At 41.6% G+C, this 18523-nt stretch overlaps 1 protein-coding gene across 1 annotated transcript in view; it reads right to left on the reverse strand.

Moving 5' to 3' along the window:
- Positions 1–10328, reverse strand: part of NTF3 (neurotrophin 3) — a 49518-nt gene extending 39190 nt beyond the window's left edge. Inside the window, exon 1 of the mRNA XM_030960494.1 lies at positions 10059–10328. Within this exon, the coding sequence (XP_030816354.1) occupies positions 10059–10076 (18 nt within the window). The 5' untranslated portion in view covers positions 10077–10328. The remainder of the gene's footprint in view (positions 1–10058) is intronic.
- Positions 10329–18523: the final 8195 nt, after the last annotated feature.

Here is an 18523-nt window from a genome sequence, read left to right on the forward strand (position 1 = left end):
GACCTGCAGGGATGGGGATTCACCACCTCTCTGGGCAGCCCCTTCCAATGCATGACCACCTTTTCCATGAAGAATTTCCTCCTGATGTCCAACCTGAATCTCCCCTGGCGCAGCTTGAGACAATTTCCTCTCATCCTGTCCCTTGTTCCCTGGGAGCAGAGCCTGATCCCCCCAGCTGTCCCCTCCTGTCAGGGAGTTGTGCAGAGCCAGAAGGGCCCCCCTGAGCCTCCTTTTCTCCAGGCTGAGCCCCCCCAGCTCCCTCAGCCCTTCCTGGTGCTCCAGACCCTTCTGCAGCTCCATTCCCTTCTCTGGACATGCTCCAGTCCCTCAATATCTTTCTTGTAATGAGGGCCCCAAAATTAGGCCCAGGACTCAGGTGTGGCCTCACCAGTGCAACCTTTCTTTTGAGAAAGAGCTGTTCTCCAAGAACAGGCTATTTATATAAAGTATTTCTTTTACTTTCAACAACGACACATTTTATTTTCACTTTTTCCTCAAGGAATTCCATCACAAAACGGTAACCGCTAGAATTTAACTAAAGAAAAAATAACATTGAAGCCAAACCACTCGTCTAAAATGGTCTCTTGCCAGCTGTCCTACTGCCACCCAGGACTGTGTTGTTGCTAACAACTTGTCCATGGGAAAGCACTCAATCCTGTAGTAATGATTGGCACTCAAGCTGGATGGGGGATGGTATGAAAATTTTAAGTGGACTGGTAGAAGCCCAGTCACTTGATGAATTTAAAATTAGACATGACAGAGCTTTGAAGAATATTCTATCTGGCTGGCTGAGACAGACCGTATTAGGAGATATTAGACTGTACTAGAGATGAATTTTGTGGGATTTAATTCTCCAGTGCTGAGGAATTTCTCTTTGCCTCCTGAGCCCGAGTCCCCTGTGAGGTAGAAGCATTATGCCCTTGTTTTCTCTAGGTTAATGTGCTTCACTGGCTTTGTCCTTGTAGCTCCAAGTACCAATTCCCTGGTCTGTGGATGGCTGGTGGATGAGTCAACAAGGACACAGGGTTTTGAGCAAAGGTTTTCAAACTTTGGTGTCCACAGAGACTTAGTTGAGATTTATTAGAACAAGTGGGGAATGCTTGGTGTCTGAGGAACTGACAAATTCCAACAACAACAAAAAGAAGGTATTTGTTGCAATTTTTCCAATCAAAATACCACTTACCAAATATAGGCATATTCCCTCCCCTTCTCTGATTTCTATGGTTCAACATACTAAAATGCTTTGGATGTGCATTCATGGTTTAGAAAATCCCCCCAAACAAACCCTAAGAGACAAATTCAAAGTAACAGCCTCACAAATATTAGTAAGATTTCCTGTGTGCAACTGAGAGTAGAATTTGACCTGCAGTCAGGTGGGTTTTTTCCATGTTTGCCTTGATCCTGTGTTAATCAGAAATACATTGGAATCAGTGGAAGTGCTGGTGTCAAACCAGAGTCAGGAAAGGCACAGTCTGAACCAGAGGTGTAAAGAAAGATTGAGGGAAAAAAATGAACTCATCAAAGGACAACTCAATTAATAAGATTTGATAACAGTGGTTCAAAAAACAGATGACGCTGAAAATTAATCAGCTTTTATTTCAGAGGAATGAGGCAAATGAGAACCTCTGGGGGAAAAAAAATTGACAGGAAGATTTCCTACTAGAAGAAAGACAGGAAAAAAATCACTGGATTTTAAACCACTTCTGTATCCCCAAAACTCAAACTTTTCCAAGGGAGACCACTATCCTAGCAGATGTGAAAAGCAGCTTTAGCTTCTCAGGGCAACATTTAACTCCATGAAGCTTTTGTTTATTTTCATTTTGTTTTAGTAAAACAACAACAACAACAACAACTCCTCCCCAAACTCATCTTGCAGTAGTATTTAGATTGTTTCTCTTTTCTCAGAGCTTGTGATGGTTTGTCTTTCAAAAGGAAAACTAAACACATTTCCTGAGTTAAAGACTTAAAAAGGCAGTTTGGACATCACAGGAACACAGAAAGGCAGTTTGAACACAGACATTTTCTCTGAGCAGAAAAAAAGTCTCTACCCAGATTAATTAATGCATACATTTTGTATATATTTTGTATAAATAAATAAATACTTTGTTCTAGTTATATCTGGAACATATCTAGGAAGAAAGACATATTGAGGCAGTATTTCCTAAAGGTGCCCCTATATGATGAGATGGTTTCATCTCTATAATAAAGAGTTTTACTCTGTAGAAATCATAGAAACATAGAATGGTTTGGGTTGGAAGGGACCTCAAAAATCATCTCAATCTGAAAGAGTTAAAGAGTAGAGCTGAAGAAACATGAAATGGGAGAAGGAACAGGCTGCAAATGGATAGAAAGGATGGAAAGGATAGAAGAAAGCGCTACATAGAAGGACAGAGGTTTGTTAGAAAAATGCAGAAAATAACAGATTCAGAGGAGAAAGGTCTAAGATAATATGTCCAGGAAAAATCAATTCAGAGCAACTGAATTAAATGTTAGGGAGAAAGTTGGAAAGGTATAATACTGAAAATTAGTCATGATTTAAACAAGGAATTAGTGCTGGATTTATTAGACTAAGTTATTTTGCAGTAGAAGGGAGACACAAAAGAGAAAAATAGTGAGTGCAAAAAGTCAGTGTGATTGCAGAAGGCAGGCAAACAGAGGAAAGAGGTCTCCTGGTTTTGAAACATCACTTTCATTCCTGAATGCCTTAGTGCCACAAAGTTTTGGATGAAATTGAGGGAAGTCAGAAAACTGAAAAAACATAATTAAGAAATTGAAGGAAATGCTTAGAGAAAAAAAAATCATATTAACCCTGTAAGAAAAGAATGAGCTTAAACAAAGGACAGCTTAACTAAAATATATGAGGGATATCTTTAGCAAACAGTAACAAAGAAGGAAAGTTGGTCAAGATGTTAGGGGATCTAAGTGGGACAACAGGCAAATATGGATAAACAGCAAAGAAAAAACACCTTTTCAGGAAGATTTTTTTAATGTTATGGAGTTGTCTGCAACATCCATTTGGAAAGCCAGTCATGTAAAATCTGACTGTGCAAATTGTTTGAGAAATGAGTGGACGAAATTGTTTTACCTCTCACAGGAGCTGAAAACACTGAAGTAGATAAATATTTTTTAACTTTTAAATGTACAAATCCAGGAAAGGTCCCTCAGCACATGAAATGATGTTTCCCTCTTAACAACTCTGTTGTTTGGTCTCCATCAGATTTATGAGGTCTATATTTGGCAAGTAAAGGCTAAAAGTATCTCATCTTGGTTTGGAGCAGAAACCAAATACTGCCCAAATGCCATCTCTGGAGGGGACAGAAGCTGATTTTGTCTTGCAACTGTGTCTATCTCCTGGGTGAAGCAGAATTCACTAGAGAGGATGTTGTATTAAAACTTGTCTAACCACAGAGCTTTTCAAAAGAAGTGGATGGGCTTAGAACACTCAGAACCTGAATTCATGTAGATACAAAATACTTCTTCCTTCTGCAGCTCTACAGTTCCCTTCGAGTTACCTCTGACTGTATAGATTCAGATTTTTGGCAAACGTGGTTGAATTTTTTGTGAGGCAATGCTTAGAAATATATATTTTTGAATTAACTAGATTCTCACATGCTAACTCAGCTATTGTATGATTAAACATGTAAAATCTATAGCAGGGTCAGACTCAAAATACAGAAATTTATTGCTGGAATGTATGAAAGAGCAACTGAGAAGAAGCACGTTTATTGCTGTGGTTCCCTTATGGGCAACATGCGCATTGGAAATGCTGGAGAAGTTGCCGCAAATCTTACCCTGTGGGTTGCAATCCTTCCAGAGTGTTTTCATCACCTCTGGTATATGTTTTTTTTAACAGATAATCCAGATAAGTTATTTAATAGATAAGTGGACTTTGCTCCGCAGAATACGCGGATTTTCACGGCCACACAAGCTGCGACTCCTACTCTGCCTGATGGAAACGTGGAACAGCCGGCCATCCTTCCTGTGTGCCTTGAAATGCAACCACCAGGCTCCTTCTATGGGCCTGAGATGACAACCAGCAAATTCTGTTTTGACATGCACAGACACACAGCCTTCCCCGACACGGCAGCTCAGTCACACATTCCCTCAGGTGGGAATTCCACACACAAACCCAGAGGCTAAGCTGGGAAAGACTCTTCCTCATGTGTGTGAAGAAATGGAGAGGAGACAGAGGCAGGGAAAGATCAGAGAGGGAGGAGTATATGGTCCTGCTATGATCTTTCAAGTGCTTGCTGCTCTGAAGGAAAGGGCCACCTTTCCTGGCTTGCTTGTACTGTGTGAAGGAGAGAAGGAGACTCTGAACTGAACAGCATGCTTGAGTGAGGTTTTTCTAGTTCCTTGGGAAGTGCAATTTCCCTCGAGGTTTCCTGTAGAGGACTCCCCTTCCCCTATGGACTTAAGGCTTATGATACAATCAGGAGCATAGCTGTGGATGTTGCTCCTCGGACTCATTTCACAACCTTGAAACTACTCCATATCCACCCTTAGCACTTCTCTCTTCACATGCACATCCCATCTGTCCCCTCAGAAAGTGACTGATCCCCCCATCCCTCAGTGACAGATGCATGGAGAGTCTCCCACACAGCAACAGCTGCCATCCCCCTCCATCAGCCCTTCCAACTGGCTGCTCCTGCACACCACCAGGAGACACACACATGGCCAGTCAAACATCTGCATGGATACCCATATGTTCCAGTCCCTTACAAGCAGATTTCTCTGGCGGTGTCATGGCTGCAAAGGATGCAGGCAGGCACAAATGCCCCACGTTCTCCACACTGAGCACAGCTTGTTCACTTTTGCTTTGTTCCCTTCCCTGCCACAACCCATCAATCCCTTTCTCTTCTCTCAGCCAGATGACAGGTTGATGCCACTGATTTTGATTTTCCTAGTGCAGGGAGCAGAGTGGTCAGAGGTCAGGGGAACACTGGTGGCAGTGGGCTGAGCAGGCTGTGTGGTATCAGCCCATCTGAATCCCAGTGTCTGAGACTGCATCTCCTCCTCATGGACAACTGCTTCACCATTCCCTCCACCCACAGCCTGCCATGGTGGGAAGTTCACTCCCAGCAGAGAAGAAAGGTCCTTCCTGCAGACTGCAACCAGCTGCAAAAACTGTCAGGAAAAATTATCCTGCTGGGGAGCTTGAGCTGTACTCTGCAGTGGGAAACCAGTGTAAAATATGGGACAGTGGGTTCCCAACACAACCTATGGCTGCATGAACACTAATTGCTTATCATTTCACAGGCTGCTTGCTTTTATTTTAGCAGGAATTTGTCCTTGCAATGAACAGAAAAGGGATCTACGAACCATGGTCCATGGGACTGGTGTTATTTAAGGTCTGGGTTCAGAGGCTTCAACCTTTAAGTTTAGAGGTTCTGTGTGATCAGACTGACTTCTTCCAGTGCAAGTTCCACAAGATTACTCACAATCTTCTCACCAGCTACCCCTGCTATGGGTGGAAACAGGCACTTCCCTACTCTGTATAGAAGAACCCAAAGTCCTAGGCGAGCCACACAATTTGAAGGTGTTTTTAGACAAGATTTGAAGAGCAGCTGTTGTCAATAAATGCAATTGTTTCAAAGGGAAATAAGTTCCTAGTACTTCTCTCTGACACCCAAGATGTATCTTATGTTTTTAACCCTCAACCAAGTGCACATTACTCCAGCACGGCTTCAAGCCATGGAGAAAGCCAGTGCTTTCCTCTTTCCTTCGACTGACATCTGTAGTCCTTCTGTGTGCTTCAGTCCAATGGTTGTTCATCCAAGAGCCCTGTTAACTTGTCCCAGAGAAACCCTTCTGCCCTTTGTGCCAGGAGCAGTATTCAGAGGTTTTAACGTATGAAAATAAGGTATGTTGGTATGCTTCTGAATGAAACTGGTTTAAATATCATAGTAAATCTACTGGGATTTTCTAAGGATTATTCAGCACTTCTTCACAAAAAGTGTGCAAAAAACCTCTAGAGAGAGCCTGCCTGCTGTGCAAGTCATGCAGAAGGCAGGTACATTTAGAGCATGTCAGGTCCTATTGCTACTCATGCACCAAACCATTTTCCTGGTTAGTCATCCTTTCCTACCCTCCTTCTCAATGCAAACATTGCTTTCCTAGCACTCACGAAACTCACCCCTGGTGCTGGTCTTACGTAAGTGATTTCGACATGGAGAGCTGTGCCACAAACACAGTGGACACGTGATGCTCCACTTAGCCTCTGGTAGCCACCCTGCATGTCAGCATGGCCTCCTGGGTGGCTCTTTGGGACTTCCACACAGGTATTCATCTCTTACAGCGACACAGGGCTCTTACACACCCCTCAGGGGTTTCAGCTTCTTCCTGGATTGTCCTCATCACCTACAACTCTGCCAGTCCCATAAGCACAGCACCCACAGAACATATCCACCCCTGTCCCTTGTGCATTCCATGTATTCATGTGCCTATCACCAAGGTCTGTATGGATTTACCTGCGCCCTTGCACTGAACTCCCAATCTACTCTCCTGTTGCACTGCATGCACCTAGGGGTCCTTGCACACTTAAACTCCCTCACAGCAAGAGGCAGATAATGAGAGATGCCTTAAGCCTTCATAAACTTTTTCTCATTCCTCATCACTCTTCCTTCCCCCATAAGTGGTTTTCCTTCTCCCATACCCCACACCCAGGTCTGCAATTATCACCTGTACTTCCCTCATTTCCTTTGAGCATGCTGTGTACACAAATCTCTCTTATCAGACACTACTTTTCCCTCCCTTCACCTTCCCTTGCACAGCCCTTGCAAGCAGGCACAGCCTGACAGGTCCCTTCCTCACTCTCACACTGCTGTGTGTCAACCCACACTGAGCTCCTCACCCCTCATAACTGGAACTGTCATTCCCATCTACTTCCACCTCATGCCCTACAGCTCCCAACTCCACTCACCTCCCCACACACTTCACACTTTACTTTTGGCCTCAGCACAGCCATGTGGCTTATACAGCCCTCCAGGTAGTTTTTCCTCCCATTCCTTCTCCTCCCACCCCTTTATGTCTTTAGCCATTTCTCCACCAGCACATTTGTTCCATTCCCTCTTGCTGTTTCACTCAGCCAGTACCTACCACAGAGATATAAACACATTTGTTACGTCTGTTGTAACAGAAAATCACTCCTTTTTGTTTATGTTCTCCTCCTCCCACAGTCTTCCCATTATTCCTTGCTTGCTGTTCCTTGCCCCAGCTGCTTCCCCTGTAACTTACTGCCTATTCTTTCCCTGTGTTGCTCCTACTCCCTAGCAAAGAAGCATCCCCAGTTCTGCTGAACAAACCACTGCACCTTTGCACCACTCCCTCTCTTTGCCTACTAAGAAACACACCCCCAAATTTCCCTTCACTCTCTGCCCTTGCCCTGTATCTCCTCTAAACCACCTCTTTCCTAGGCATTACAGAAAACATAGGTCTTCATTTCGTCCTCATTCATGCCTCCTACATTCCTTAATTTTTCCTCATTCTCATGCTCCTCAACACCTGCCATGGCTTTATATCCTTGCTGCAGTTCATCCTGCCCCTGTGACTTCCCCTCTCTTGAATTTCCTCTCACCACTTCCCCATGGCTTTTCCCCCAGTTCTGTCTTTCTCTTGCAGGCAGGCAGCACATTCCAACAGACTTTCAGCCTGATCTGAAATATCTCTAATTAGTTACCCCTTCAAATACTAACAGGACCCTTTTTCCCTCATCCCCTCATCACACCCTATCTCCATCCAGCCAATTTTTCCCTCTGTGTTCCTGTTCTCGGCACATGTTTCCATCACCATGCAAGCCTTGCCTTTCATACTCTGATACCTTCCTTGTAAATACATGCCCATATCTATTTCTTGACAGAATCAAAGGTGTCTCCTTTTGACGCCCCCCACAAGCATCATATAGCAGATTATTTTCCATACCTTTCTCCAAATAGCTAATACTTCACATTTTAACTCCTCCTCCAAACATCCTTTGTGCTTTCACTTTTCTCCCTCCAGTCCCACTCCATACTCAACCTCCCCCTTGCAGACCCTACCATCCTTGTATGTCCCTTTCATATCCTCACTCAGCCTCCAGCCTGTACCTTTTCCCATCTCTCTCTCGTGTTACTTCCTCTTGTGAGCTCCTAAACTTTCTGCCACCCACAAAGATCCTCTTTCTCCAGTTGATGTGCTGCAGTTTCTCTTTCAAGCTGACCACCTTTGCATGTCTCACCTGCAATGAACATGTAGCACTTTATTTCTGTGGTATTACACCTTCCCTCCAGTTTTTATATACCTTTATATGCACCATTTCATTTTTTGTTTCATGAAGAGAAAAACACTCCAACCCACAGCAGAACAATACAAACAAAACCAAACCCCCTTAAACCTACGTGTTCTGCATACTTCAACATGTACACAAAGCACTCCCCTGCTGGCTCTGCTGGTACCTCCACTTCTCCCCAAGTTTTGGCTCCACCTGCAATCATGCCTGGATTTTGTCCCCCCACCATGCTCACACACAGAGTCCCTGGTATTTACACGTGTATCTCAGACCAGTCTTTTTACTACCAGCAGCTGGGACCATGCTGAACTCTTCCATTCTCTCATTCTGTGCTGCTCTGCTTTTGTCTGGCAAGGCTTTTTTTTTTTCTTTTTTATTACTATTAGATTTTCCTTTTCCTTGCATCCCATTTATAAGTGCTACTTGTGCCACTTCTCTACTTGCAAGCTTGCACATATCAGGTATTTCTGCGCCTGAAAGTGCCTCTCCTACTTGTCTGGATATTTTCCTGAAGGCACAAATGCAAAGGCAAAACTTTACATACCATTTGCACTCCTCATGCAACAAATCACATGAGCCTGAGAGCAAAGAGTGTTTTCTGAAAGACTGTAGCTCACAACAATCCTCTGGACCGAATAATACACATCCCTGTCTATTTAAAAAGGAGGGAGGGGGAGAAGTAACCCCTCACACACACACACACACACACACACACACAGAGTCATCTCTAAATAACTGGTTTTGCAATATAGGAACCAGACAATGTGCACATAGCAGACCTATTCAATCCAAAATATCCATCTCTCCAGATACTGCATATTTATAGTTATAGCTTTTATATATCTTTCCCATTTATTTTAATGAAGGATTAAGAACTGATCAGAAAACTATCTAAACCATTCAAGGACTTTTTCCGTTCTTGGCTAAGAGCAGTTTGGTGTCTCCATAAGGACTCACCAGTAACTGACGCTTCAAGCTGCATTTCAGCTGCTTAGATGAGAAACAGCTTTCTATTTTGCTCTCTAGATGTGCATCTCTGTTGATTAGTTATCTACTGCATTCCTAGAAGGTACTCACCAAACGCTGGGAGCTGCAATGTAAGAATAGTTTCCCTGCTATTCCAGCACAGAGTGAGTGTATCTTTTTCACCTAGACACAGATGTGCAGGGAATCTTTTGATGTCCAGCCCTTCCCACAGATTTTAGTGTTTGGGTTTGAGGAGAATGAGGATTAATTCAAAGGTCATGAAGAGGGTTTCCAGTGTCTGGCATAAACACAAAGTATGAAAGCTCCAGTGAAGCTGGTTACCTGTGGCAGGCAAGGTCTAGGAACTGGGAATTTTGGCTTTGCTTGTCACGGGCTCTAACTTTGCCGGAGGGCAAGCATGCTATGTGTGCTGAGGCTGGTTCTTGCAAACCATGGTCAAGATTTTCAATCCCTTTTGTTATATCCGAACTTGCTGGCCTCCCTCTTAAGACAAAACCTAAGGTCTCATCTGCTTTTGCCTCTTAAATCAGATTTCCTATAGCACCTTGCTTTTCTCCTTCACCACTTTATTTCCAGGGACCCGAAGAACAGCGTGAGGAGCAGGAGGAGAGGGGAACCTCAGGACTGAAGCAAACTATCGGGCAAGTAGGGGTGAGGGAAGGAGGAGGCACAATAGGAAAGGCAACATTTGGGACACATCTACTGCTTACAAGACCCGCACCTCCTCCCCATTATACTTCTTTAAAGGACTACCCCCCCCCCCCGCCTCTTAGGACCCTATTAGAAAATGTCAAATTTCCCTTACCGTGGTAGGAGTAACCATGGCATCCGTGTGAATGTTTCCAGAAAAGTCGACATGAAGAGAAAGGTGGATATAAATATGTTCATTCAAAGTCCCAAAGTTGGTCTGCTTGGGTTGTGGAGAGTTGCTCTATGGGAGAGGAGCCTTAAACTCTGAGTCCTGTGAACATAATCTGCTCGATTATAACAAACCAGCTCAGCCAGATGGCTCTGTGCTTCATGGATTAACCCCTTTATTGCCACACTTTGCTTTCCCTACCTACCATTTATAACAACCTTGCTTGGCTGGGGAAATTCAGAGAATGAGGCATTTTTTTGAAAATGGCAATACTGTCGTAAAGGTTCTTTTTCCCTCTGTGTGCTCTAAAAAAACATCCTGTGCCTATTTTTTTTTTTTTTTTTTTCCCAAATCCAATTGATGGTTTTATTCCTCTTCCTGGCAAAATCTCTTCATATTATTAAGAACATTATTAGCACCAGGGAACATTTTAGAGAATTCTTTTGTTAAATCACCACCATCCCTTCCAGACTGCGATTCTCAGCAGACAAGTATTTTATTGCAGGAATGTCTCTGTGTTTGCACTCTAGTGGTCCATCCACTCCCCCCTTCCTGCCCTTCTGTCCCCCACGCTCCCTCTGTCTCCCACATGCACACACATGCACACACTTTGCTCGCACTGCCAGCATGTGCTGCTCTTCCTACCCGTGTTCACAAGTCACTGTAGGACACATCAAGCAGGTGAAATAGAGACACAGAGCTACAGCGCTACAAGCCCCTGCTCCCTTGCTCTGACTTCCCTTTTAATTTTTTTTTCCCAGTTATTTGCAAATCTTTGACAAATTTATTTCTTCAGTCAGTATTTCTGTCAAGGAAGTCACCCGCCATGACACAAAAATAAGTTCTGGGAGAAACACTCACTGTTAAGAACAGACCTTAGGATGGATTTGCATACAGTTCCTCCTCTTTTGACTTGCAGATTTGTCCATTAAGGATGGCAAGTGCCAAAAACATGGAAAGTTCATCAGCAACCAGCAGCGACTGGTTCCCAAACTTTTTATTTAGAGAGATCGCTCACAGAGATGGCTGATAAATTTAGCTGCATGCCTCTAAGTCTCTCTCTAAATTTACATGCTTAAGTCATCTTTCTTTTCTGTTTGATTTGAGCTTAATTGAGCGAGTCATAACCTTAAGAACGTGGTCATATAACATACGAGGTGACACTTTAAATCATAAGGGTCACCAAATTGTTTCCTTAAAGAATACTTTTACTAGATCAATAAGTTTTTTCTGTTCCTGTTTAACCATGGATTTTTTTCTCTTTCCCTTCCCTGTTTAAAGATAATTAGCCCTCTCCTGCTATCAAAGCTTTGTACCATCTCCTTTAAGACATTTTAATCTACCTGGAAAGTTGTCACAGTTTTATTGAAATATTTACCACCATAGATGGAAATACAGATGGTGTTGTTAGTTGCAATGGTTCTTTCTCTGGAATTTTTCAAGCATAAAGTGATCCCATTTAGAGGATTCTGCAATTTAAATGGTCCTGTTGAAGGGATTCCACAATTTATGTCTGTCTCAAAAGTTCCACCTTTCTCACCCAGATGGAGAACAAAAGTCATCTTCCACCGCCGTCTCCTAAGAATTCTATACTAAAACTTGCTGCTCTGCCAATTTAAAAAAAGCAAACCAAACAAAAAAACCCGCACCTCCTCCCCACTATACTTCTTTAAAGGACTCCCCCGCCACTAAACAAACCAACAAACAAAACCCCAAACCTCCTCAAACTTGTATAACTTTAATTCCAATGGTTTTTGTCTCACCCTGTTCCTGAATGCTGTTTCCATCTGATTTAGAGCTTTTTCAGCTAAGATGAGGGAACTCGAATTAAATCCTGTGCATCCCCCACTCAGCCCAAGCACTGCATTCAGATCTGAGAAATACTTAAAATGTGACTCAGCTTTTAATCTACTGAAGTAGACAAACAGTGCTGGGAATAGAAAACTGTCCTGTGGCTGGTGAACAAATGTTCCTCTGAAGGTAGGCAAAGGGTTAAGCCTCTGAAGGCAGCCCTAGCCCGGGAACTTCACATTTGCAGTAGCAAAAAAAAAAAAAACCCAACACAAAACCCAAAGAAAAAAAAGAAAAAAAAAAACTAGCAAAAGAAGACGAAGCAAATAGAAGCAAATGACCTGGGCAGAAGGGCTGCCTACCTCTGATGGGAGGCAAACCTCCCAAAGCTTGCACAAGTGGAGGGGTTTTGCCCTCTGTCTGGGTCTGTGGGCAATCAGACGCCTTGTAATTTGAGATGTGACACCTTAATCTCGCCAAATATGTGTGCACTGCAAAAAGCATTGTAGACAGCCTGTTTTCCCAGCCAGGGAAAATGGAGACGTGTTTGGTCCTTGCCGTTTTCCAACCTTTCCCCTACAGATGTTTCTGTTGTTCTGAAGCTGCTTCTTTCTAGGTATTTCTACATCTTCAGCTGTTATTCTGGGCATGGGGTGGTTGTTTCCCTCATGTTAACCCTTAGAATAGGTGGGTTTCTTTCACACTTTAAGCAGGTTTCTGAATTCTTAATAAGAAGTAATCCAGCTCCCAAATGGTCACCTTATTTTATCTGTCGCCCTTGGGTCTGAGGTTCTGACATGGAAGAAAAAAAAGTTAAAAATAAAAAAAATTTTAAAAAATTTAAAATACTACTTTGAACAAGTCCCTGTTCTGTCTTGAAGAATCTGAAACATTGCTCAAAGCATGCAGGAGAAAGTAATCTTTGAATTCTGGGGATTTTAATTGGGATAATTACAAGACATTGATCTGATTAATTAGGCACTTGACCAGACTTCAAAACATGATATTTTATATTCTTTGAAGACATGCATTTTTCTCTACATATTAGCAAATACCACTGTGATTTCATTTGATGATAAAAAATTGAATATTTATGGGGAAGACATGCGTGTGAGTATGCAAATGCATGAATATTTTGTTGGGTTTAATGCATACCTTGGGTTATTCTAAAAGCAGGGAGCATGTTCTATAATGGTTAGCTTTTGCAACAGCACCACTTCGTGGTTGAATTCCCAAACAGATCCAAAAAAGGGGCTGTAGGGACTGTAAGGACACCACATGTGCCTCAGCAAGTCTGAGCAGATCCCATGGTGGTTGGTTTTAATATCCATTGACAAAAGCACTTACCTGGGATGGAAATGTGTTCCAGCCATATGGTCCTCTCTTTTTTGAGATGGTGGGTTTAAAGTAAAGGCAAGGAAGAAGTGAGAGGAGAAGATTAGCTCTGAGCATTTTGACCAACTGATAATTTCAGTATAAGAGGCTGTTCACCTTTCAAATGCCAAAATCACTTTTGTTCTAATTTTCAGAATTTTATAAAGGGCCTGACAACACCTCTAGAACTTTTTTTTATACTTTAAATGTGCTGCAAATGTTTTGTTGGCAGTAAAAAGGAATCCAACTATCTTTTTATTTGGTGGGAATGGTGGTGGGAAAGAATAGAAATTAATCATTTAAACATTTTTAAAATATTGTTTGAAGAATACCAATGGTGCCATTTCAGAGCTGAAGAAATTTCTGAAACCTCATTGGCATCCTCACTTGCACCCAGGCTAGGCAAACGAGAAGTATTAGAAAGAATTTCCAAGCATGATTCACAAAGAACTTCAAGCTTAGTTTTGTTACACATTTCTTGGAAATTTGTCTTCTGCAGCTTTCCCTCTTTCTTAAAAATAGTTAGCACAACTCATAACAATTAACATAGTAGATCAAAGATGCCACGGTGTAAAATGTGTACCCAGAGCTGTAGGCATGCCAGGAGGGAGGATGGGAATAATATGTGTAAATAAGCAGGAATTCTGGGCACACCCTGAAAACCATTATTCTTCAGAGCTTTTTCTAAAAAAAAGTCATTTTACAGAATCAGCTTTTATGCAATTCACCTTCAAACCTATTTCCTTGGCAGAGAATTAGCAAAGTGAGATCAAATGAGATTATAATAATAATATTAATTAAAATAACATACAGATGCACTAAAATGCACCTAGTAAGTACAACTACAATAACTTTCTTGCATGAAAGATTTTACACACAAGCAACCTTGCAGTACTCAGATCAAAATTTTAATTGTTTTACAAATATTTTTCATTTAAAAGGAAATTTATTGATCTGTACTCCTATATCAAAATAAAGGTATATATTAAGTGATATACAAAAAGGGATTTACACTTTCCAATATGTAGCTGTGTTCTGGCAGTACAGTTATGGATGATTACAAATCTCTCAAATGTACTATTGTGTTACATCTCTTATCAGCTTAGCTCATATTTTGGATTTACATAATATTTGTCTTTTTCTGATGCTATCCTTTTATTTTTCAGAGATGGTCTTTGTTGCAGGAATAATTCAGAAACAAGGTTAGTTGATGATAGGCAACATTTTGAGAAAAAAATACATTCCTTGTAATTATAAAATACTTTGAACCCCTACTCATTTTTTATAATTCTAAATTAGCTGAAGAGAACTTGCATGACTATCAGTAAGAAAAATGTTGAGGAAAAAAATCAAATTAAAGCCATAAGAAGAGGTTTGGTTCCATTACTTATGCTAGGACTGGGAAAAGGTGCCTGCAGTTTTTAATGATGGAGGAGGATTTGGAGTCACAGCACCATTCTTTTGTGAAGAAGATAAATTCCACACAGGGACATATAAGGAGATACATAAAGTGCTTGGTAAGATGTCAGCTGGGATGCTGGGACTCAGTTCTGACCATGTTCAAGTCAGAGAAGACCTGGAAAATGACAGAAAAAGTTATTAAATGTCTCATGTAGTTTAAAATATGGTGAAAAACCCCAACAAAGAAATCAGTGAGGACTCACAAGGCTGTAATGGACCTTCGCCAGGACAAGGGCAGGTCTAGGTGTTCTCTCTCCCCCCATTTCTGCTATTACTACATGACTTAAACCATCACAGAAAGTAAATATGTTCAGGAACATTTTGTACTCATGAAGCTGGCATAGCTTTTGAAGAAAACTTCCCAGTGAAAGCCTTCAGGAAGTTTCCACTACATATTCATATGACTTGGTTTGGGACACTTAATGTCTTTATCATGGGGAAATTTTCCTACAGGGAGGTCACCACCACAGTACTGGTTTTCCCTCCTGGACTGGTGCTTCTGCACCTTTCAGGTACAGTGGAAAGAGGATGAAAGAAATGACAACAAATTTATGTTTTTCAAAATAAAGATAAAAAGAAATACAAGTCAAGCAGTTCCAAATGAAAGGGACTTAGAGTATTGCTGGTCTGGCATCTGTTAGATCCAAGCAGGGTGCCCATCACTGAAATGAAAGGCTCAGTTCCACACCACACATCCAGGAAATGTGTCCTGACCTGTGTGTTTATTCCTAAAGTGTCAAATACAGGTGCTCTTCTCAATGGTCACTACCAGAAGAAATAGAAAATAGAGCAAAGCAAAGCAAAGCAAGGTTGAATAGTGAAACACTCAGTGAAAAGTGAAGCTCATTCATTTGCAAGCAGCTACAAAAGTTGGTGTAACAATGGGCAATGGTATTTTGCATAAACTAATCTAGTTAACATTCTTCTTTTTGTCTGCTGGAATAAAAATAGTTTTGGTTCAAAGTAGAGCTGACAAAGTGCATTTAACATCAGAAATCAACTTGTTGAAGCCAATGGGACCTTTCTCAGTGCTGGCTTGCATCCCTTGTAGTTAATATTTGTGTATTGTGTCCTTACAAGGCAATTTTATTTGAATTAAAGCAGCTTTTATTTAAAATTTTTATCTAATGGATGCTGATGCCCATTTCACTGAGCTTCTACATTTTAGTTCCCTAAAACCTTAGTGTGAAATCACATCTACTGGAGGAGGGGCAGGGAAGCCAATGTGGTATGGATCAATTTTCAGGCAGCCGAAAACTGAAAGTCCCCTTTGAGCCAATGCAGATGTACAGGCAGGAGGTTTGAAACAATTCTGGACCAAAGTGTGCTCTCTGTCCATCCTGCACTATCTTTTTTTATCTTTTTTTTTTTTTTCTTAAATAAGGCATTCCCCAAGCCTAGTACGCACATATAACTAAGTACTCTTTGAGGGCCTATAGGTAAAACATGCAATGCATCTTTCGATAGTATTAAGCTTAAGCTCACTGGGGTTGTCTGTTAGCTAATTAAGCAGTCCCTGGATTGATTTGGGACTGTTTCAAATGATGGTGTCTCCAGCAGCTTCCAGGCAGGCCTCGCAGCTGAATCATTGCAGCCGCATCCCCAGCAGGATGCTCCTTCCCTCCTACAGGCAAGGGATGTGCTGATGCTCTGTATCCAGCTCAAGACATGGATCAAGGATGCACAATAGAGTCAAAAACACTCTTTAGGAGCTGTGTGAGCAGGCAATCGAGTCTTTTGCATGCTCAGAGCCTTTTCTTGACCGTGATCCAAAGAAAGAGATTACCTTTTTCTTTCATTGCAATGCATATCATTTTTAAAACCAAGTAAACAGACAAATGTTTTTCACTCACATTCCATTCTTCTCCTGTTTTATTTGGAAGAACAAATTCATCCTGCTGGGAATCAAGTGGGATAAGGAAAAAGCAAAGGCAAAGAGGATTTTAAAATTATAATTTTTTTTTAGTCCAAAGACTGTATGGCTTTTGACCCCATCTCTTATCATGGGAGTACTGGGTAAAAAAAGAGGCTGGATGGAAAAATCCAGCATGTTTTTTTATTGAACCGCACTACTGACACTTGGGGCTGGTTGTGCTTCAGGCTGTCCATATCTGGAGCTAAGACTAGGCTAAGTTCTTAGTTTATAAGGAACTCTTTTCCCCTCTGAGGAAGCTCATGCCAAATTCTGTTCTACTACATGCGCGTGGCAAATCTCTCTCTTCCCAAATATCATCAATGTTTAACCCACGCCTTTGGTTGTGTATAATGTTCCTACTCACATGCTTTGCTGTCTGTCCAATGTCTCATTTTAGTTCTGCAGCTGAGCCATTCCTTTATCAAGGACCTGAATAGCAACTGAGGTTTCTGCCCTGCAAGGGAGGAGAATGAAGAAATCACATGTTGAGCAGAGGACACAGAGAGTGTTTATTGCAGGAAGGTGGGGATGGTCACACAATCATCCCTGACTGACACAACCTAATCCATGAGTCATACAAGCTTGGTCACACAAGCAACAATAGGAAAATTTTTGGGGCTTTAGGACTATTATGAAGTTATGGCATGTATGTTTTCTCCAGTACACATGCTGGGTTTGATTTTTATCTTTCCTTTAGCTGTTAATTTGATGCCTTTTCCCCTTGCTGAGAAATTCCTGCTGGAGGCAATTCCCCAGTACAGCTTGTCTCAGTAGCCAGCAGTGTTTGTTAAACACAGCCTCTGTCCCTGCAAGCTCTGCCTTTGATATAAAGCAAGACATCATTATGCTGTAGAATTGCTTGAAATGTCTGTAGGGAGTTGAATCTAAAGGTATAAAGGACTGTTTTTGTGGCAATGTTTATAGTCTAAGGAAGCATCTTGGCTTTCCCTTAATTATCATGGTCTCTGCCTAAACATTATGAAGCGAATGAGATGAGATTTTTATCCTGAGAGTGAATAAAATTCATTTGCATGGGTACATCTTCTGAAATTAGAGATTATTCTTGCATCAAGGCAGAGTCAGTGTTACAGACACACCTTAGCTGATAGAGAGAGATATTTTGACTCTCATCAACCCCAAATAAAGCAAAACTCCAGGAATCCCTGATTTCTTTATGTAAATATGATAATACTGAGCTAGACCCAGAATGTTAAACAAATAATCACTCTAAATCTGTCCATACCAATCTCCACATCCTCATGGATTAGTTAACTTTCTTCATTGTATCTTGATACCTCCCCTGTATCTTCCCTTAATTTTTGAAAAGTTCCTTTCTTTTATGCATGACTTCTATTTTTTGAAATACCTCAAAAAAAGAAGGGATATTGCACTGTATCTAACCAGGTGACAGATCTGAGGGTCTTACTGAGCCAGTAATGTGAGAAAATATCACAAAATCCTAAAAAATGCCCAGCTAGAACCTACAAATTTCCTAGCATGCAATGCAGTTTTAAGTCCTCCCCCCATACAGAGGCTTTTGTCCTGTGATGTGATACCTAGAGCAAGTGGGAGTTGTTTCACTTGGGAAAAACTGACCATGCATCATGCCTTGCTTTGCACTGAGAGAAATGCCACGTCAGTTCTGCTGCAGTCTCAAGCTCTTTAAGGCAATTTCCATGCTCCATTATGTTTTTCCCAGGGATGAGATCCTGAATCAGCTCAATAAAATGAAGAACATGCAAAATTTCTGTGTGATTATGCTTGGGCTGCTTGTTAAATGCAGTAGATGTGTCCCTGCTCACACAGAAATGGCTTTGTTTTTGTGATGTTAAAACACCCCACAGAGACACTGCTGTGGAGCTTGGATAGT

The sequence above is a fragment of the Camarhynchus parvulus genome, chromosome 1A (assembly GCF_901933205.1).
Source record: "Camarhynchus parvulus chromosome 1A, STF_HiC, whole genome shotgun sequence".
In the NCBI taxonomy this organism is placed as follows: Eukaryota; Metazoa; Chordata; class Aves; order Passeriformes; family Thraupidae; genus Camarhynchus; species Camarhynchus parvulus.